This window comes from Melanerpes formicivorus, unplaced genomic scaffold (assembly GCF_026170545.1).
Source record: "Melanerpes formicivorus ecotype bairdi unplaced genomic scaffold, bMelFor1.0.p_v2 SCAF_1, whole genome shotgun sequence".
Classification (NCBI taxonomy): domain Eukaryota; kingdom Metazoa; phylum Chordata; class Aves; order Piciformes; family Picidae; genus Melanerpes; species Melanerpes formicivorus.
The window spans coordinates 40197877-40221215 of record NW_027142353.1 but is presented as its reverse complement, the minus strand read 5'-3'; the positions used below and the strand labels follow the sequence as shown (position 1 = coordinate 40221215).

At 41.1% G+C, this 23339-nt stretch overlaps 1 protein-coding gene across 1 annotated transcript in view; it reads left to right on the top strand.

The window, feature by feature from the left end:
- OCA2 (OCA2 melanosomal transmembrane protein) overlaps positions 1-15131 on the top strand; it is a 221053-nt gene extending 205922 nt beyond the window's left edge. Inside the window, exon 24 of the mRNA XM_068140672.1 lies at positions 13831-15131. Coding sequence (XP_067996773.1) covers positions 13831-13918 — 88 coding nt within the window. The 3' untranslated portion in view covers positions 13919-15131. The remainder of the gene's footprint in view (positions 1-13830) is intronic.
- Positions 15132-23339: the final 8208 nt, after the last annotated feature.

Below are 23339 nucleotides of genomic sequence, written 5' to 3'. Positions count from 1 at the left end.
CCAGAAATACCCCATCCCCACCTAAGGGTACACCCCCCACACACATACACTGGTAGGCTAATCTCATCTGGCCAGGTCTGAGATTGCCCTTCCCCCCAGCTTTGGGCCTAGCCAGGCCCAAAAGGAGGGGAGACACCTCCCCCCAGTTACCAGGTGGTGGCAAGGGAAGAAAAGAGGAAGTGCCAGGACCCCCACTGATATTTTATAGGGGAGCAGGGCATTATGGGATTAAATACCTGGCTTCCTTTGTCTACCCACTGGGCTGGACTCCTTTGGGACACAGGAGGTGTTTCTCATGTGGACACAGCAGGGGGCACCTGGCCCAAACTGCTACAGTTATGGACATTAGTTTTGTGATAGTAGTGACTAAGGGTTGCTTTTTTTCAGGAGAAGCTACAAAACCTGGTCCTGACAGAGTTTTGGAGGGGCTGGTTTTTTTGTTTTGCTAGGAATCATTTTTATTATACTTGCCTTGAAAATTAAGAAAAAGGGAAGAATTCATCATAGGAAAATTTGAAAAGGTCTGTTTTCAGTTGAGTTTGTTTTTATTTATAATACTCTAAAACAGATGCCAGTAAATACTACTAAATAATTTTAAAAATATTTGTGGGTTGGTGCTGTGTGATTTTTTTGTTTTCTGGGTTCATTTGTCTATTATTTATTCTCTACTACTTGATGATAAAGTGAACAAATACTGTTAGAGGCTCAAAATTAAGTGGTATCCACACAGGTAAATTGTTTTCTTAGTAGTTAGTACTAAAGGCAAAGAAAATAAGCCCCCTAAATTAGTCCACACAGACAAGAAATATCCATATTCCATCTCTATCAATGTAAGGATATTAATGTTAAGCTTATTCTGCAGCTGTGACTCCTGCTTCTGATAGAGACAGAAAATTTGAAAGTCTGTTGACTTTAGTTGAAAAGGCCAAATTCAGATAAATAAAGTAAAATGGAAAACGTTTGAACATATCTGAAAGAACAATTGTGATGTTTTAGAAAGTTAATAATGTGATTTGGTGGTGGGACTTAGTATAGGATTCACATTATTTAACCTTAGTTTGCTAGTGCAAATAAAATTGAACCTGTGGTTAATAAAAGCTTTCCTTGTAATGAGCTCATGAGAGCTCAGATTTGAGGTTTCTCTGGTGCAGAAAGTGCACCAGTACAATGCACTGTGGTGGCAGACGGGGCTTGGGGGGTTTCAGCTGCCCCCTTGTTTGCCTCTGGCTGGCACTTCATGGTGAACTTGTGTAAAATTTACTGGCCTTACATTGCCTACAACCTTTTTTTGAATCTGCTGAGCTCATAGTGAAAAATAATCATTAGTGGCATCCTTCTGCTTTCTAATTCCAAATGCAGTTACACTCCTCTTTTGTCTCAACAAACTGTTGTACAAGGGTTCTCTGTCATTATATTATATGGCACAGGAATGGGCTTCTCAAAGTGGGGAGAAAAAGGAGGGGCAATGGAGTGGAATATATTCTTTCTTATGTAACACCTGGCTTTTAAGCAAAGTCCGGGGCTTTTAAAACAGTTGAGAGTACTCATTGAAATTATTAAAGAACTGACTGATTAATCTCTGTTGTGAAATGTCATTTTCCTTTTATCTGGTGCTTTAACCAAAATAAAAAGCACACTGGGAGAAAAAAGAAGCTAAGTGCCCCAATATACTATGTGTGCTGGCTGGGATAAAGAATATTAAGGGAAACAATATCCAGGTAACTGCCATTCCTGAATCCTCGCTGAGAAGCAAGGTAATGCAAAGTGAGCAAAGGTAATTTAATTTGAAACATTTTGGAACCACAATAAATCACAGTTATCTATATTTCAGTAAAGCATTTGACCCCATCTCCCACAGTATTTTCACAGCTAAACACATGGTCTGGAAGATCAGGTAGTGAGGTGGATTGTGAACTGGTTGAAGGAAAGAAGTTAGAGAGGTGAGATCAATAGGACAGTCTAGTTGGAGGCCTGTATATTGTGTTGTTCCTCAGGGGCTGGTACCCCATGTACCAGCACAGGTTGGGGACTGACCTGTTGGAGAGCAGTGTAGGGGAAAGAGACCTGGAGGTTCTGTTGGACAACAGGATGACCATGAGCCAGTAATGTGCCTTTGTGACCAAGAAAGCCAATGGCATTCAGGGGTGTATTAGAAGGGATGTGGTTAGTAGGTAGAGAGAGGGTCTCCTTCCCCTCTACTCTGCCCTGGTGAGGCTACATCTGGAATAGTGTGTCTCGTTCTGGTCCAGTTAGTTCAATGACAGGGAACTGCTTAAGAGAGTCCAGTGCAGAGCCACAAAGATTATTAAGGGAGTGGAACATCTCCCTTATGAGGAAAGGCTGAGAGAGCTGGGTCTCTAGCTTGGAAGAGACTGAGGAATGACTTCATTAATGTTTATAAATATGTGATGAGCAGGTGTCAGGAAGACAGAGCCAGGCTCTTCTCAGTGATGTCCAGTGATAGGAAAATGGACAAAGGGTGCAAGCTGGAGCATAGGAGTTTCCACATAAACATAAGGAAAAGCTTTTTCACTGTGAGGATAACCACACTGGAACAGGTTGCCCAGGAAGGTTGTAGTGTCTCCTCCTCTGGATACATTCAAAACCTGTCTGGATGCATTCTTGTGTCATGTACTCTGGGTGATCCTGCTGTGCAGGGGAGTTGGACTAGATGATCCCTTCCAGCCCCTAACATTCTGTGATTGACAGTAAAATGAAACACTTAATTGACAATTCTTTGGTCACATAAATGTTAGAAACAAAATCAAGTATGGCATGGAGACTAATATCTGACTAAAGACAAAGACAGAATTCTGCCTTTGTCTTTTATCCTTTTTGGCAACACACAGCATGCAGATTGCTCGTTTTCAAATAATTGTATCGACACTGCATGACAAAGAATGAAGTTATTACTTTGATTATAAGCTTCTGTAATTTTGACAGCTTTGTATACTGTATGTTTCCTGGCAGTATCTGTTAATGGAAAAGGGAGATAATATACTCTTTTAAATGGACTACACAAACTGAATTACTGAGAAAAAGTAGGCATAAAGCAATTCAGGTTTTAAAGGGATGTTTAGATTTTAGCAGTATGAAAACTTTGGGGGAACAGTTTATTAAAAACCTGTCTAGTACAACTGCTTGAAGAATTGCTTTGTATCTCTAAACTGCATGTATGACAGAAAACATAATAACCAATAAAAAAGTTCTTCTGTTTTCCATAGAGGCTTAGAAACAAAACAAACTACAACAGTGGCAAATTAAACTTCAATTATCTTTGAAGGGAAAACTCTGAACAAAATAGAGGAAGGTTTCTCCAGATTATTGCAGTCTGACCAGTTATTTGACTGGAATTTTGGAAATAACAAACCTAAGATATATTATTCAAATACTAAACATTTTAGCATTTATCTTGTATTTGCAACATTTGTTTTTTCAGCATATCAATTGTTTATTATTGACATTGGAATACAATACCTGTGCTCTGAGCTAAATGAAAATATTGCTAAAATTTTCCTTTTTTTTTTTTTTTTTTTTTAATGAAACAAAAGCAAACGCTCATGATGTTTTTCAACATTAGAGAGTTAGCTGGAACTGGGTTGCTGCAATTACCTGTTTAAGGCTTTAATAATACAGAAGATCCAAATGCACAGTTCCCTGCAGAACTGAGGACTGACAGTCAGTCTTTGACCTTGCAAAAGCTTCTTTCTATTTATCAAAATGTGGGCTTGGTTAGCCTCTCTGGAAGCCAGAACACTGTACCAATGTGTACAAAATTGGTTCCTTCTGGAATCTAAGGAAAGATCAGCCCACTTAAAGTGTAAGAGTGGACAGATAATCTCTTACCCATGGGCAGGGTTTCACCTATTGTCATGGCTCTTGTTATACAGGTTATACAGGTTTTAGGAAAAGGAAAGTGTTAAGAGCAAGTTTAGGTGGCCATCCTCAATGCAAGTGCTCTGGTCTCTGCCTTCCTGGCTCTCTACTGTGTGGAAGGTTGGTGCAAGCCTTCTTGGGGAAAGGATGCACCCAACATGTTCAGACATGGCTGGTTCACTCAGTATTGGTAAAGAGGTAGAAAGTAAATGGACCTGTCTTGGGGAAGTCTTGTGAGTTGCTTTGGGTAATTAAATCATTCATGTAAGTCAGGAGTAAATCAGTTTTCACTGGAAGCTGCAACTTCTCTGTTGAAGACCCTGATAAATATTTCATGCCATAGGGCAATAGATGGAGAAAAGCCAAAATTTCTGTGGGTGAAGTAAAGATGGGTACACAGAGGAATCATATTGTCTTATTATATTGGCTTTTCTGCCTATGGAGAGCTTCCAAAAGGGATTATAGATGAGATATCTGGAGTCACTTGATTTGTCTGAGTCTTGATCCAACAAAACACTTAAATGTGTTCTTTATGGGTTTGATGGGTGGACCATGGGTTTGATGGGTGGACTATGGGTTTGATGGGTGGACCACTAGATGGATAAGGAACTGGCTTGATGGCCACACCCAAAGAGTGGCTGTCAATGGGTCCATGTCCCAGTGGAGGCCAGTGACAAGCGGAGTCCCTCAGGGATCAGTCCTGGGACCTGTCTTGTTCAACATCTTTGTGGGTCACATGGACAGTGGCATTGAGTGCACCCTCAGCAAGTTTGCTGATGACACCAAGCTGTGTGGTGCAGCAGACACGCTGGAGGGAAGGGAGGCCATCCAGAGGGACCTTGACAGGCTGGAGAGGTGGGCACAAGCCAACCTCATGAGGTTCAACAAGAGCAAGTGCAGGGTCCTGCATCTGGGTCGAGGCAATCCCAGGCACAAATCCAGGCTGGGCAGTGACTGGCTGGAAAGTAGCCCTGAGGAGAGAGACTTGGGGGTGCTGGTGGACAAAAAGCTCAACATGAGCTCTCGGTGTGCACCTGCAGCCCGCAAAGCCAATCAGATCCTGGGCTGCATCAGGAGAAGTGTGGCTAGCAGGTTGAGGGAGGTGATCTTCCCCCTCTACTCAGCCCTGGTGAGACCCCACCTGGAGTACTGTGTCCAGTTCTGGAGCCCCTATTACAAGAGGGATGTGGAGGTGCTGGAACGTGTCCAGAGAAGGGCCACAAGGATGATCAGAGGGCTGGAGCACCTCTCCTATGAGGACAGACTGAAGGAGTTGGGGCTGTTCAGTCTGCAGAAGAGAAGGCTCCGAGGTGACTTAATTGTGGCCTTCCAGTATCTGAAGGGGGCCTACAGGAAGGCTGGGGAAGGACTTCTCAGGATCTCAGGTAGTGATAGGACTAGGGGAAATGGAATGAAGCTGGAGGTGGGGAGATTCAGGCTAGATGTGAGGAGGAGGTTCTTCACCATGAGAGTGGTGAAACCCTGGAATGTGTTGTCCAGGGAGGTGGTTGAGGCCCCATCCCTGGGGGTGTTTAAGAGCAGGCTGGATGAGGCTCTGTCCAGCCTGATCTAGTGTGGGGTGTCCCTGCCCATGGCAGGGGGGTTGGAACTGGATGATCCTCGTGGTCCCTTCCAACCCTGAATGAAACTATGAAAGACTGAGGGAGCTGGGATTGCTTAGCCTGGAGAAGAGGAGACTCAGGGGTGACCTCATTACTCTCTACAACTACCTGAAGGGAGGTTGTAGACAGGCAGATGTTGGTCTCTTTTCCCAGGCAGCCAGTACCAGAACAAGAGGACACAGTCTCAGGCTGCGCCAGGGGAGGTTTAAGTTGGATGTTAGGAAGAAGTTCTATACAGAGAGTGATTGCCCATTGGAATGGGCTGCCTGGGGAGGTGGTGGAGTCGCTGTCATTGGAGGTTTTCAGGAGGAGACTTGATGGGGTGCTTGGTGCCATGGTTTACTTGTTTAGGTGGGTTGGATTGGTTGTTGGGTTGGACACAATGATCTTGAAGGTCTCTTCCAACCTGGTTTATTCTATTCTATTCTATTCTATTCTATTATTCTATTCTAAATTCAGATGGAATTAGTCCCATACTTAAACATACGATTTAGGTTTAAAACATTTTCAAACTTTTGGCTTGTGGATGGCTCTATAATAATATTACATTGAAGCCAAGTAATCTGTATTTGAGTGAGCTGTATAAATTTGTTAAAATGCATCTCAACATGTGCAAAGATTTCAACCTAGCTTCCTTCATATCCTGCCCCACCAATGAGCTTGACTTAAGGCCTTCTCATTCTCATTTATATATTGTGGTTTTATGCTGTCTATGGGGCCCTCAAGACTAAATGTAGAAAGCTACATTTTGTGTTCCCCCTTTATAACAAACACCTGGACACTTTGGTCATGTTGCAAATTATTAATATGGATTTGTTCATTTAAAGAGGTCTTAGAATCATGAGGACAGACAGGAAAAAATCCACAAATTTATCAGTGTTACGTTGCTCTTAAGAGTTAAATATTGTTATCAATTCTGTGTTTTCAGGTACATTGCTCTAGTCAAGCTTCTGTTCTTCCCTGCTGTCTTCAAAATTTCATCATTTCCTGTTTGAGTTGTAAGTTTAGTTTTGAAAGAAAAGTCAGATGCTGAAGCTTTCTAACAACAAGCTTCTTGCTGATTTTTAAATAATCAATTGCAGCATTAATACCTTTTCCAATTTTTCTCACTGTGTCTCACACAAGTTAGTAGTTTATCATGTATGAACAGGTTTGAATAGTTATTAGTCACTTGGTCTGACAGTCCTGTATTTCATCTCAGTTGTACCACAAACCGTAGACAGATACTGCAACACATCTCTATCAGTAGTCATGTGAATCTGTCAGGTGGAACTGGTAGACCAACTAATCTCTTACAATGAAAGTCTGTGCTCTTTTGTTTAGATAACCAGAGTTATGAAAGGCCAAGGAAAGGCTCATTGCTCAGTCTGTGCATAAATGTGTTGAGGTTTCAGCAAAACACCTTTAGGAGGGTGTTCTACACTATGGGAGGCAAAGCCAAACACCTTTACATTTTCTCACTCAGAATCTGGTTCTCCCTTTCTCAGGCTCAGTCCTGGCAGAAACTCTACAGGAGATCTCAGCATAGACTCAAAATAGATAGAATACAATGAAAAATTATTATAATTTTAACAATCAGAAGAAAATAGGATTATAGGTTTTGTTCTGTAATTTAAATTGCACAGTAACTCCTGTGTATCGTAACTAGTAGGTAACCACACTATAATTTTTATGTAATTTCAGACTATATGAAATTCATAGCAACTTAACATTGAATTAATGATCACTTTCAGTTTTAACCATCTGTTTTCTGAGCTACAATAGGTGTGTGAATTTGAAGGGGTGATGGGCATGTGATAAACATGCTAATTATTTTCTTTAAGGTGTTAGCAAAGTCCACACTTTCAGGTAAACTGGTTCAGTATCTCAAAGACTTGTAGTGGTGGAAAGTTTGACATACCCCAAATGGCAGGAGACTCGTAAAGCAGTCTGCATTGAAAGAAAGGGAACAAAGAAATAGGATGACAAAAACATGACTACAGATGAAATAAGAACAAAGAAAGTGACCAGGAGGAAAATTCCTAGTGGCTTTGACAGTAAGGCAGACAACAAATGGAAAATATTTCCTTTCAGCTTCCATTCATTTCCAAAGCCAAAATAAAATGGGAATTAATCAGCAGAGCTAATAAAAAGAGCATTATCTTCCCACGAATTCTGAGGTTTTATTTTTTTAACAATTAGGTTGAAGAGTCAAAATAAGCTTTTGCTAAATGAGAATATGGTAGACAATAATCACAATGAAAACAAGCTATATATTTCAGAATATTAGTAAAAATAATTTATAGCTAGTTGTGGGTAAATCTGAAAAAATATGGAGAACATAAAACCGTATAATATTCACAAGCAAGTCTTACATCTATAAAGGTTTTTTTTTTTCCTCTCTTCTTTTCCTTCCTCAAAAGGATTTAACCCTCAAAAGGATCCTAGCTGAGGTATAGAAAGAGACATTGCTCACAGAGCTTTACTACATTAGACTATAACTTATGTAGCCCTGTATATCTTTTGTTAAGTAGTTGAGTTCTGTTTTTTGTCAAAGTAAAATTGTCTTATCCTCCATAAAAAAACCCACCCTTCTAGAGTTCAGTTCATGAGGGTATTGACATATTCATTTCATGATATGTGGATATAGTGGTTATGCATGTTTATTGAAAAGAAATGTAAATGAATTACTTTGAAAATTGAATTGAGACACTTCATTAAAAGGTGTCACCTTCCTTTCATTGGGGAATAATCTTATGTATCTTAAGTATACCCACACGGGAATCTCTATTTTAAGATTGCTTTTATAGGCATTTAGATATTGTTTTTTAAAATCAGCTTGTGGTTATCAGACTTTCAAAGGAAACCACAGCATATAATGAGAGCCTGTCCAAGAATGAGAAGAATTATGTGTTATCCATATTTTGCTAAATATTGTCTGATAAACTGCTAATCTTCAGGTGTGCAGATGACACTTTCTTATCCTGTGTTGAATAACAAAGGAAAATGTAGTTGAGTGAGAATCACAGAATGTTGGAAGGGACCTCTGTCCTCAGGCAGGACCACCTAGAGCCCATTGACTAGGGCTTTGATGTATCTCCAAGGCTGAAGAATCTGAAATCTCTCAGCAACTTGCACCAGTGCTCAGCTATCATCACAATAAAAAGTGTTTCCCGATGTTCAGGGGAAACCTTCTGTGTTTCAGTTTGTACCTATTGTCTGTGATCCTGTTACTAGGCACTACTGAGAGGGGCCTGGCACTGTGTTCTTTACACCATCCCTTCAGCTATTTATACCCATTGATGAGGTCCCTCTTCCCTGAGATTTCTCCAGACTAAACAGTCCCAGTTCTCTCAGCCTTTCCTCAGATGAGAGGTGCTCCAGTCCATTAATCTTCTTTCTGGCCCTTTATTGGACTCTCTCCAGTACATCAATGTCTCTCTTGTACTGGGCAGCCCAGAACTAGAGGCAGTACTCCAGGTGTGGCCTCACCAACACTGAATAGTGGGGAAGGACCACCTCTCTTGACGTTTTAGTAACACCTCTTCTGATGCAGCCCAGGACACCATGAGTGTTTATTGCTGCAAAAGCACATTTCTGGCTCTTGTGGCCACTATGACCTCCATGTTTTTTTCTGAAAAGTTGAGGCTATACTTTCCATAGATCTTGCAGTGTGAAATTGATATGAAGTGAGACAGGCAAAATTTTAAGTCTGATGCAAACTCCACTAGTGGAGTTTAAATTGTGCATTAAATTGCAAACACAAGTAGGAGTAGAAGTTATCTTTAACTCTTTTAACTCTTACACCTGGCTATGAGCAGGCTTACTTTACTGCCAGCATTTTGATCTTGTTACTTTTCCACTAAGAAACTACTCTGAAGGTTCCACATTTGCTTGGAGGCAGTTTTCCACAGATTGCCCTGAGGATGCACAGTCTCTGTGAGCTACAAGATGTCAATGAAAGCAGCAGCTGTAGGTGTGGGTTTTGTGAGTGAGAACTTCTCATATGTCATGTCCCAAATCAGGCAAAACAGGGCAATGAACCTGGGTCCTGTACATCCTGAGTCCTTTTGACTCTTGAAACATCACAAAATAGAGCTTCAAGAGAACAGTTTGTCCAGTAAAGCTCAATTCAGACCCCGATGGCCTCTTTATTATTATTTAGCGAATATAGTGGATAGATTTATAACCTAAGAAAACTGTAATATTCACAACTCTAGATACTCTTTAAAAATTAGTTTTTACTCCCAGAATAATCATCCTTTTCTTCTAAGTTAACAGAGGGCCAGAAATCTTCCAGTGAGACAGGATCAGAAATAACTAGTTCATTATCAGTAGAAAGCTTCACTTTCCTTGCTGATTTTGTGCCCATGTTTGACTTCCAATACACAATTTACAGTTACCTCCACAGAGTTTAATTTTTTTCATTTCAAATTCTCATTTTAGTTTAATAACATGCTGAATTGTGTTCTCCACAGAGCCTGACATCTCTCCTACACAGGGGCAATTTTCAAGCTTTTCACTACTGGTCTGCTGAAGCTCTTAATAAGTAAAACTTATTCAAGACAAATCCCAGGGGCTTTCACTTGAAGTGCTCTCACTATCTTGCACTGAACTAGCATCAGCTTGTTGTGTATATTTAAGCTAGGTGATTTAATTTACATCACAGTTTTATGTATAAGCTTATAGTATGAAGAGTAGAAAGGAAGTGTGGAGTGAATTCTAGATCTTGTCATCCATCCCCTCCTTGAATCTAGTCTCACTTCCTTTCTGCAGTGGTGAAAAGTCCCTGAGCTGCCTGTGGAGAGTCAGAATGAACCTTCTATGTTGTGCAGGGCATGTGTATATCCCTGTCTACTGAGGGCAGGGAGAGAAGAAAAGGCTGCCCAGTGCAAAGTGTGATTTTAAAAATTTTTTTTCTTTTACATCAGAGATGCTCATTAGCACTTCTTATGAAGTTTTAGCACAAGAAAGATTTTATGATTTCTCTACTGTGCTCATCCTTCTTCCAGAACAGGAGCAACTGAGTGACATGTTATATTTTGACTCCAAGGAGTATGAAGTAAGTGAGAGTTGCTGGCAATAACTTTTACACTGTTTAAAATGAGTTCTTAGGTTTGATGTAACTGAAGAAAACACATGTACCTAAAAATTGTATTGTATGTGGCCTAGGACAGGAATTGTATCTTCCTGTGAGTAATGTAGTAGCATAATAGGGCACCAAACTGACTCAAGTGATCGATTAACTCTGCAGTAACTAATACTTACTGATTGAGTCTTATCTCTGCTCTCTCTAGTACATGAATTCCACACTGAATTTGATCCAATTGCGTTAGTACTCAGGCCAGTGAACCTGAAATTCACGCCTCAAGTTGAGGGGTAATTGTCCATGCAATGAGAATGTCTTCACAATTATGTCCTATGTGAGCATCCACACTAAATGAAATGAGATTCCTCCCCAGACAGGCTATGGTTGGCTCTGACTACATGTTTGACTGGCTCTGTGATAGTGGCGGTATGACCACAGTTTCTGCCTCTTTATATGTGACCCTGTATAATTAATCCATTTTCCTACACAGACCTCCACCAAGCTGGAGCTAGATTTTCTGTTCTGTTTTCAATGGTTGAGTAGACTTTGAATCTTTTTGGATTCTTCCTTCCCCTTGCTAGTCTTGACAAATGAGTTATACTGCCATTCTAGTGCTGAGCTGCTCTGCATTCTCCAGGGAAGTTTGTTAGGCTGCATTAGTATGGATTAAAATCTGCACTTCTCCCAGTACCAGGTCTTTGTTTTCTGTGAGGTCAATAAAAATCTGTCAAACACCCAATATTCTCGTGAGAATTGTAGCAATCTTTGGTTCACCAGTCTGTCATGTGAATACAGCTGCAGGGAACATTCATTAGATATACTGAAGGATGTAGGAGAGGAGGAATTTTTAACCATCCTGTTTTATTCCCACAGCTATTGCTGGTTTTGTTTTTTTAGGTCATATTCAGACACTTTAATCTAAGTGAGATTAGAGAAGGTTACAAATCAGATTTGCTGAGAGAAGGAAGGAAGGAAGTTATTTGCTAGTCATCAAATGAATGCATGCATTTTCTGAAATAATTACAAGAGATGCTTTAACTCTGCTGTTTTATAGTATTATCAGTTTGGTCATAGTTTAGTGACTGAATTAAAATCTTTGAAGTAATAAGTAATTCAAAAGCATGGGTCTCACAAGTCACTCTGCAAAAGAAATAATACTTATATACAGAATATTTGTGCATGTTCATATGACAAAAAAAACCACCCAAAAATTCTTCTGAATTAAGGTCATATTTTTCAGGAAATGACCTTTTTACTGCTTGAACACAGCCAGCCCTTCTGTCTTCACTCCCTTTATCTTTTCCCAAGTTCAAAAACCATCTTAACAACATGCTTTTGAAGCCAGAATGACAATAACAATGGCTGTTATCAAAATGGCAGAAGAGGACTTCACAACATGTCCTAAATCCTACAGAGATGGAGGAGAAACCTCTGAGGTCATGCATGGAAATTGTCTTTCTGGGGCAGATCTTGCAGGCATTACTGAGTTCTGGACACAGGGGCACTCCAGATTCTTCAAAGGGGTGTCAGGGAGACAGAAATTAGATGATCTGTCAGCCCTGATATTCTTGCCCTTTGTATATTTCTAGTCTTGATTTCCTCTCATTCTTGATTTTCCTCTGTTTCTGCTGGCATGTGAGATGGTCTCGCTTTGATAGTGGGTCAAGAATGGCCATGAACCAGGCATTGTCTCCTTTAAATAATTCCAACATTTTCTATAGAGTGTTTGGGTTTTATAAATTTCTTAATTACTCTGCGAACTTTATTGCTTGCAGTGACTCTCATTCGAGGTAAAATTCTTTTGTCAGTAACTTGAACCAATGGATGTTAAAGGTGAAAGTGTGTCTGATCTGTGTGGTCACAGCTCTGCTTCCTTTGGTCGCCTTTTATCAAAACAATAATGAAAGAAACATGAACCATGCAAGGTTTAGAGTAATGTCACAACTGCAGGCAGGAAGAGCAGACTGCAGTGAAACATTGAAAAGTTTAATTTTCATTTTGTACAAATGGCTTCATCACCCAAGAAAGTAGAGTCCATTCTTAACTCTTCCAGAGATGCCTTCTAGCTGTAGCTTCCTAAAGAAAGGAGCTATTCATCCACCTAAGCTTACTGAATGGTGTCCTCCTTTCACCTATGAAATGGCCATCTCTTCATTAGCGCTTTGATCAGCAATGGCAGAGGGGAACAGATTCAAGGAAACTTCCTAAGGGCTTTTAACAAGCAAGGCTAAAAGGCACAGCTAATACACCCACATATAATAGGCAGATCTTACTTCAAGGAAGAGAATACATTAGATACTGTACTTCAGAGAACATTGCTGTACTTTGAATAGTTTTACTGAAATCTTGACTGAACTTGACAAACCAAAGTACATAAGAAGGGTCTTTTCTACCATGATCATTTATCATCTCAGTTTTTGTGATTTTAGTATCATTAAAAAAATATTTGAGTGTGATCACAGCAGCAGTTCTTCATAGTCCCTTGGTGTCATACAATAATGCTTTTTCATTTCAGAAAACTCCCTTCTCACACATGTGTAAGACCTACCAATCAGGCAGAGCAGGACTTGGTCAGTTCCACATTATTTCCAGGTTTCTGCCTCTGCTGCCTGTAATCTGGCTGTTGTCTGAAAAATTTATTCTGTGGTGACAAAGAAGTAGCTGGTTTGTCAGAACAGCAAAGTTTAGCACTTTTGCAGCTGCATGGGATTTATTTCCAACAGTTCCTCAATATTCGAGAATGTTAAACCTGGTGTAATTTATGGATGAGAAATACTAGCTCTATGTGACTGAAGATTAACAGGGAAACAATATAATGAATTTCAGCCACAGATTAAGTTGTAAAGTGACACACCAGATTTACTCACTTAATTTGAAATGAGACACATTTGGTAGTCTGTTCTAATGCTGTATAATTTGCAAGAATTGTTATTTTACCTGTGTAGTTGCGTGTTGTCTGGGGGAACAAAAACCCCAAACAAAAGAGCAAGGTATGATAGATTCAGAGACAGACTGAATTGAAAAAGATGCCCTGGAGCCAATGATATTGTTCTAGCTTTGACCTCTTATCTCTTCAAGAGACCAGAAGTAGAAATGTGAACTTGAATCTTAGACTCCTTGGCATTATCATACTCTAAGTACATTGCTATATGCATATTTGTGTTTTGGATTGTGTAGGATAACTTAAAACTTCTTTTCCTAAATTGTTGGAAAACAAAATATTGCACTTCTATTCATCTTTCCTTTAATTTATTGTTGTTTCAGGTTAGGTTTCCCTATGATGGTTGTCTCCTGCACCATTGGGATGTGCTATCTCCTTGTTGCTCATGTTGTGATAGGTTGGAACTCATAGTAATTTATACTTTCAAGACCCAAAGAAGCCTTCTCTTCCATTTAAATAGAATAGAATTAACCAGGTTGGAAAAGTCCTTCGAGATCATCAAGTCCAGCCTATCATCCAACACTATCTAATAAACTAAACCATGGTACCAAGCACCCCATCCAGTCTCTTCCTAAAAACCTCCAGTGATGGTCACTCCACCACCTCCCTGAGCAGCTCATTCCAATGGGCAAACAGTCTTTCTGTGAAGAACTTCTTCCGAACGTCCAGCCTAAACCTCCCCTGGTGCAGCTTGAGACTGTGTCCTCTTGTTCTGGTGCTGGTTGCCTGGGAGAAGAGACCAACTCCCACCTGTCTACAACCTCCCTTCATGTAGTTGAAGACAGCAATAAGGTCTCCCCTGCTCCTCCTCTTCTAGAGACTAAGCAACCCCAGCTCCCTCAGCCTCTCCTCCTAGGGTTTGTTCTCCATCCCCTCACCAACTTTGTTGCCCTTCTCTGGACACATTCCTGCAAGTCAACATCTTCCCAAAACTGAGAGGCCCAGAACTGGACACAGGACTCAAGGTGTGGCCTAACCAGTGCTGAGTACAGGGACACAAAGACTTCCCTGCTCCTGCTGGCCACACTGTTTCTGATACAGGCCAGGATGCCATTGGCCTTCTTGGCCACCTGGGCACACTGTGGGCTCACGTCCAGCCTGCTATTGATCAGTACCCCCAGGTCTCTTTCTGCCTAGCCACTCTCCAGCCACTCTGACTCCAGCCTGTAGCACTGTATGGGGTTGTTGTGGCCAATGTGTAGAACCTGGCACTCTAGATTTTAGTTTATATATCAGAACACTAAGAAGACATGTCAAAAGAAAAAGAAGTGTAAAACCCCAATATATGGTATCAATTAAAATTATTATCAGTTTTAGATCTGGTCATTCTTAACCTTCTGTTTTGTGGAAAATTTACAGAATTAGAAATGAAAACAATTCATATACTTAATTAGGAATGCAGTTGTGCCTGGAAGTTTGTGTTGACACAGTCTGAGTTTACTTACAGATGAAAAAATTAATTCATAATAGCAGAAGTTCAGTAATGTCTCTTTAGGCCTCCATTTGTATTTGTCTATGTATTTAGCTATTTGTATTACAGTAACTAATACTCAAATTGTAATAATAGACAGTTAAGCAGAAAGTCTGTACACTATGAAGGATGTATCATTATCTACCTTTGAAAATAAACACATTTTCTGAAAATGTGCTGTGGAAAGAGTTTTCATTTTGGAATCAGAATTGCATTCTATTGAGGCTCTGTGTTTAATTTTAAAGCTCTTAACCAGTGTTAAGCTACTTTTATATTTTTTTTCCCCTATAATAAACGAATGCCTTCCTTGTTGCAAAAGTATGTACATAAAATGTGATGAAGCACTGGACAATTTCCACTTAATTACCAATTCAATTCTGTGATAGGGTACTATAAATCATTTAAAAGATTGATATCCTACATAGAAGAATGAGATGGTATTTTGGTTTCGATTTCCTTCTCTCTAATAATAATATGTGAGACCAAATATATTGTTTTCTATATCTGGTTGCACAAACAGGTCAAAAATCTTATTATGAATATCAGGTCCTGTGAAGCACTCAAGGTGACAAACCCCATCTTCCAATACCTTTGTGGGATTGATCTGAATTATTGTTGAGTCTATTTTATCTTGAAGTTGAGAAATTGGCAGCTTGGTGAGTACAACCCAGGTGAATAAGGCTGAATGGCAGGGAGCCAGCAGAGGTGATCAAGTATATCTTGTGCTTAGTCCTGGAGATAACCTGATGAGAGACAGACAGTATCTCATGCATAGAGAGTGTGAGGTTAATCATACATCCTATTTTACTCTTATGTAGGTTGTATCCCTCACCTAGATGTCAAGATTTTTTTGAGTCTGAATAAAGTCTGAGGTTAATGGAAATGAGTCACAGCACCTACTCAAAGAGAGGCTGTCTCCCACTCCTCCTAGTAGATTCAGTGGTAGTAGAAGCAGCATGATAGGAAGAGCTCTCTCCATTGCCCCTGAAACTCCCATCAAGACGACCAGACCCACCCACATTTGGGCCCCCTGAATTTGTGAAGCCTGTGCAGCAGGGCTGAGTTTTGTAGCACTGCTGTGAAATCTTGAGGCTGTTCTAGCATTGGCCACCTGTAGATCACAAGAATTTCTCCCAGAAGCAACACAAACTCCACTGACTTTTATATTTGAAAAAGCCCACCCAAATCAAAACCCTGCAAAAAATCTAGATTGTAATGGGTTGGGGCAGAGCCCCTCCCCACCACGCGCAGAAATAATGACTCAAACAAACGGATGTGGCCGGTTGACGTTGCCCCCTTAAGAAAGGGAATATGGTGGACGGAAGTTGGTAAACGGAAGGAATAGTCTAAACTAATTTCATTGGTGAAGTGGGAGGAAGCACCTTCTGAACTGGGACGGCAGGAGGGTATACTGGGTTTTTCCAGGACTTTATCTTCAGTCTTGCTTCCGCCTCTTCTTCGTGCATCAGCTCTGTTTTGTGCTGGGCTTTCTGCCAAGGCCTCGGCCTTGAAAACCAGATAAAGGCCTGTATTAACTCCTTTCCAATTAACACAAACTGCTTCTAATTTTTTTTCCTCTCTTTTCTTTCTCTTTCTATCCCATTCTGGGGAAAGGGGGGGAAGAGAGGGGAGAGCGGAGGTGGGGAACCCCCTCTGTCCGAGGGGGGTTACTCTCATTTCTGTGTTACTCTGTTGTATATCTTTGTATATATTGTAGATATTGTAAATTTGTAAATATTCCCCTGCATACCCTACACTGCTTTGTAAATATAGCTCCACTGCTTTGCTAATTCAGCTTGTGAGTTTTTTTTTCCTTTTCCTTCAAGTTTCTTTCCCTTTACCTTACAAGGGGGAAGGGAGGAGGCTTCTTGGCCTTACCCTTCCACCCACCACAACGAATTGCAAAGGTGATGGAAAGTTTAAATAGAACGGTGAGTGCGTGCAGAAAAAAAAACTAGAAATACAGTGACGAGAGAGAGAGACCCAAAAACAGACCCAGAGAAATCCCATCCCCACCTGGGGGTGCACCCAAACCCCCAGGGCTCCTCCTTCCCCCCCCCACTGCTAGGCTAGTCTCAGCTGGCCAGATCTGAGACTGCCCATCCCCCCGTGGCCTTGGGCCTAGCCAGGCCCGTGGCCGGGAGATCTCCCCCCCCCAATTACCAGGTGGTGAGGAGGAAGGAAAGAGGAAGTGCCAGACCCCGCCGTAAGACTTAAAGTGGTGCAAGGGATCATGGTAGGAAATAACCTAATTTCCTGTGTCCACCCACTGGGCTGGACTTCTGGACACAGGAAACACCCCTGTAGCAGAAGGGCACCCAGCCCAAACTACGACAGGATCCACCCCTCATTTCATATCATGATGCCTGCACCCAAACACATCATCAAATCAGAAAACTGATGACATGTCCGGCGAAGTCCGTGTCTTCATCTGGGCGTCCACTCAGTCTCTCAGTCATGCTCAAGTGTCTATCCATTCCAGTTCTTCCTCCTTCATCCAGTGGAACCTCCCGGCGATGCAGAGCTCATTCTCCTGCGGTGCAAGTTCTCCATGGATCTGTTGGGCATCCTGGTCACCTGGAAAAGCCTCACGACTTCTCAGCCAAGCCTCTACTTTTCACATGCAATCACTCAGCGGCATATTCTCCACCCCTGGGGCAGGCCAGTCGAAACAATCCAACCCACGACTGCCTTTTTCAATCCATCCAGGGTGCCGCAATCAACCGCTTCCAACTGCGGTCCAAACTACACGGATGCATGTCCAAGGTACTCCACCCTCCCCACTAGGCGTACCCGTACCAAAGCAAGACAGCATCCGGCTGCACACCCCCCCCCCTGGAAAGGGAGGGGCTGCACCACAGCTCACTGAGAAGAAGGGAGGTGGAGCCAGGTGCTCGGCGCCATTTTCGGAACTCGTCCGAAAAAGTCGGGGAAGAGACTAGGGCCGGCCCTGCCGCAGCCTGAGCGTACGGCCGGGTCCGCCGCCGCCGCTCGCCACGCAGCAGGGTTCCGCCCACCTCTGCTGCCGTGGCACAGAATCAAAATCACCTCCACCCCTCGGACACTCAAACGGCTTCTCCAGCGAAAGCCATGCACGCGTTCTCAGAGCCCTTGAAAACGGCTTTCCAGCTGGAGTCCCCGTCGGCCCCCCGGGGCTTCGGGAGCTGGCTTGCCCGCTCGCAGCGGCTGGCTCTATCCCCGCAGCGAGAACGGACCTGACTCTGATCTGCTCGCCGCTGCCCCTCCCCCACTTCACTGCCCGCCGCGGAGGAGGGGCAGGTTCCGCGTTCTCAAGCGGTACCCCGATGCCGATGGTCGAGAACCACGCCTGCCTGAAATAGCAGGATAGGGTCCATGCCACTGGCAGCGCACCAGTTATCCCCCCACAATCCACAAGAACTCACACGGTCGCCCCAGCAACATCACTTGAGCCCCCAACTACCAGACCCAAACCAACGCCCAGAACTGAATTTAAACTCTCCATCCTTTGCAATCGATCTGCAGAGTGGGCACAACAGCCAGCCCCACGTTGGGTGCCAAAAAAAATGTAATGGGTTGGGGCAGACCCCCTCCCCACCACGCGCAGAAATAATGACTCAAACAAACGGATTGCAAAGGTGATGGGAAGTTTAAATAGAACGGTGAGTGCGTGCAGAAAAAAAAAACTAGAAATACAGTGACGAGAGAGAGAGACCCAAAAACAGACCCAGAGAAATCCCATCCCCACCTGGGGGTGCACCCAAAGCCCCAGGGCTCCTCCTTCCCCCCCCCACTGCTAGGCTAGTCTCAGCTGGCCAGATCTGAGACTGCCCATCCCCCCGTGGCCTTGGGCCTAACCAGGCCCATGGCCGGGAGATCTCCACCCCAGTTACCCGGTGGCAAGGAGGAAGGAAAAGAGGAAGTGCCAGACCCTGCCGTAAGACTTAAAGTGGTGCAAGGGATCATGGTAGGAAATAACCTAATTTCCTGTGTCCACCCACAGGGCTGGACTTCTGGACACAGGAAACACCCCTGTAGCAGAAGGGCACCCAGCCCAAACTACGACATAGATCAAAACAAAGCAAAGCAATACAAATCCAAACCCAAACAGATTAGCCTTAAAGACTCCCTCAGACAAGTTGCCTGAAATAGAATTCAGCCTGTCTCATTCTCAATGTGGTCATTTTTCTTTGTGAGAACAATTTCCTCTGTGATAGGTGGAATTCTTTTTCAGTTAAAGAAACATTTATGTTAATCAGCTTAACATTGACCCCTGGTTAAAAAAATGCACACAATATTTTGTAGATTTGAACGTTTCTCACATCAGAACAATCTCAGTGCAGTCACTGGTTGTGCAAGAACTGTTGTATTAAGCTCTACAGAATACAAAAAGCAGTTTCTGCTAAAAGCCATTTATTTTGATCTGTTTTGGGGAGATTCTCTTTTTTATTTTTTCATTTTTTTTCACTCACTTCTGTTCAATTAACCATTGCCAGCATGTGGAAGCATAAAAATGAGACAATTCTTTTTTTTTATCTTCCTTTTAAGAGATAAAAAAAAAAAAAAAAGGAAAAAGAAAAGAAATAAAAGCTAATCTTGCTTCTAAGACCTTGAAACTCTTCTGCCAACCTTAAGCAAACTCATTCTAATAATGCAATCACATTAGCTGACATGAAAATGCATATCTGCATGTACCATTTGTTGGATGGAAGAAGATAGAAGTGTAGTAATTCATCTTATCAAATTCTCTGGAACAGTTTAGTGCGAGAGAGATCCTGATGGCTTCATAATGATACATCAGCAGGACTCAATTGAAATTTTCTTTCTTTCATGTTACTTGTCCTGTCAAAAGAAGGCAAGTAGTGCCTAGGGAGTACAAAATCATATTGATCACACTTTCAGGCAACCAAAGTTAGGGCTAAATTCATTCCGCTTCTGAGAATTTTTTTAGTGATGTACTGTTTTCCTGAGGATTTCCTTCAAGTAAGGCAGTTATTCTTCATTAAACAACCTTGTTCCTTCATTTGCAAAGCCAAGAAGAGCTCGGTGAGAGCTCATGCAATGAAGCAAATTGTACAAAGAAGATAAAGTTGTTTGCTTGTAGAGCACTTTACGTGAATGTAATCTAATGTTCAATAACCAGAGAAATAATAGTGATAAACATGTTTTTCTGGCCTCTTGCTGTTGTTTCTCACATTACCAGACAATCTGCTAAAATGAAAATTACCCAGGTACTTCAGATCATTTTAAAGTAATGAGATATATTTTTCATTGACTTCCATTATAGTTATCAATGTAATCTGCACATCAGAAGGGCACAAATTACATGATTACATCTGTGACAAAACTAATGTATAAGATCTCATAAAAATGGAGTGGATTTGAAGAGTGGGTGGAATGTATTTATGCAATGAAAGTCTTTCTAAAAGGCTGAACAAAATATTAGTTAAGTAATAAATTATGTAAAAGTGTGTTATCTTTAGTATGCTTTTGGCTGATCTCAGAGGATGGGATTCTTATTTTCATTCACATCCCTCTAGGTGATGGGTTTTTTTAAGCCATAGAGTAAATACAAACATATGACTACTCTGAGATCTATTTACCTTTTCTGAATGGTGCAAAATATAGTAAGACAGTAATGTATGAATTACAGTGCTAGAAAGCAATGTATGAAAAGACCATTAAAAGAAACCACCTCCAGGAGATAAAGCAGGGCAATTAGTGGAAACAAGTAAAGAAACAGGGACAGACTAGAACTTCACCAAATACTGAGTTTTCCAGCAAAGAACAGCACTGAAGGTGGCTAAGTCCATCATCTGTCTCTGTCAACAGGGCAGAGTGAGTGTCTGTGAAGAACACGAGAGGGAAATATGCATAAAATTATGTTTTGCTAGAATGTTCAAACTTTCAAAGACTTCTGTGACTCAGATACTTTTTGAACGGGAGATGGCATCTTTATATTGTATGTTCCTGATGGATTGTTATTCCACAAACTTAGCCAGCTCCTTGCTGAACCTGGGCAAATTTAACATCTCTTACAAGATGTTTCATAGATAAGCTATAAACTATGGAGAAAATATTTCAGCTGTTTCAGCAGCTTTTCTAAATCATTCCCTTTGGGAGGGATAATGAACAGCCATCCTTTTTCTAAATTATGATTTTATAGACTCACTTCCAGTCTGGAAGTCATAGTCTATTTGCCCATTTTTCATATGGGAGCACTCCTATGTTTTTGCTCACCCCTTTTTTTCACCATAGTTGCACTACAGTCTTTTTGAGTTGAATGCACAAGAATAAACACCAGCTAAGACACAAATAGACCACAGATTTAGACAGCAGCCTGCTGATTTCTTCTGCTTTTCCATTTTCTTCCTAGTAATAGTTAAGATCTAATTAAGTTCTTGGATAGTTATTGACAAATAAATTGAGGAATGTAATTTTTACAGAAGAACACATTGTACTAAGATGCTACATTTCCTGAGAAATAATTATTAGCTCCCATTGTTTAGCATGTGAAGTTAAGGCTGTTTTTACTCCTCTATCCAGATTAAATTACAACTGTCCCCAGTGAATGTCACAGGCCAATTTTTCCCAGTCACTTGCTCTGGTAAGGGTTTTCTGTAATTCTTCACTCTGAAACATTTTCTTAGCTACCCTGAATAACATTTACTTATACGGATTTAACATTTTTCTTAAAAATTTAGACCACAAAAAAATATGCTGACCACCACAGAGCTGGCCTGACTCCTTCTAGAGCATTACAGAAGGGCTATACCCCTATTTTCTAGTAGTTTAATTTCTTTCATGCTATAGAACTGGATATATTTACAGTCTATTAAAACTACAGATCAAATCAAAATAGGTCAAAAAAATGGAAATGTTTTCCTGTATTGCACATTAAGCTTTGTATATATCTTGATAACAGGTATTATTGAGGTATGATTGAAAAAGTATTTCTCATTCATATGAGGATATTTGAATTAAAAATGTAGGATTTTGAAACACTCAGCTGTCTTGAAAAATACATAATTATTCATTATTTGGGGAGTAAACCAACTCCAGATTGCATGTATCATAGTATCATAGTATTAGTCAGGGTTGGAAGGGACCACAAGGATCATCTAGTTCCAATCCCCCCTGCCATGGGCAGGGACACCCCACACTAGATCAGGCTGGCCAGAGCCTCATCCAGCCTGATCTTAAAAACCTCCAGGGACAGGGCCTCAACCACCTCCCTGGACAACCCATTCCAGGGCTTCACCACTCTCATGGTGAAGAACTTCCTCCTCACCTCCAGCCTGAATCTCCCCACCTCCAGCTTCATTCCATTCCCCCTAGTCCTCTCACTACCTGAGATCCTGAGAAGTCCCTCCCCAGCCTTCCTGTAGGCCCCCTTCAGATACTGTAGGAACTGAATGGATCATTCCACAGCTATTCACAAAATCTTATTTTAGACCATAAAAAATCTTCTTATACCATGTTTTGGTTAGCACCAAGTGTAGTCCTATAAACTACTTTTTTTTGTTGTTGCTTTTACAGCAAAAATCAAATAAATCAAATGAAAGTTGTTTACCCACCCAGAAAGAAGACCTCACCTAAGGAACCAAAGCATTTGCAAAACCTGTCCTCAGACAACTTGCACTGCAGATTTCCCCCAGTGACACAGAATGACTTTAATATGTGGGAGTAAGTTCAGAAAGAAAAGGCTTATTTTTCCTGTTCTGTTGCTAGATTTCTGTGTAACTTCTTACATTCAATGGATTTGTTTATGTATTTGTTTCCCAATTTTACCCAACTTTCTGAAGTGCTTTAAAATGACTTTGGGCTTTGTAAAAGAAATACATAGTATTGATCAAATAGCAGGGAATTATATGCAAATACCATCTTTTACCTAAAAAGATCCAAATAAAAAATGTGGAATTATCAGTGTAATAGCTATCAGATAGTTGACTATGTTAACCATCATTAAAGAATTTGCAGTTTGCAAAGGACAGAAAGTCGCTGGCAACTGAAATATAAAATAAATATGCTAAGCATGAGTCTCTGTGTTTGTTGAAATGGGTTGTTAAGAAAATTATTTGGAACCAAGTCAAAAAAGTGATGGAATAGCTGAAGTGTTAAATTAATATTTCTGAACTGAATTTACAAAAGAAAATCCTAGCAATCCAGAATAAGTGCTAACCACCTGAGATGAAGTCAGCATATAAAAATCCAAGTGATTTGTTAAGGACAAACTGGAAAAATCAATAAATGTTGAATATTTATTTAGAGAAGGATTAAAATTTCCCTCAATAGATGCTCTACAAGGAGAGGATGAAAGGATAAACCTTTTCTCACACATTTCTTATTAGTGAAAATATTATAGGATTAGCAACACCATAG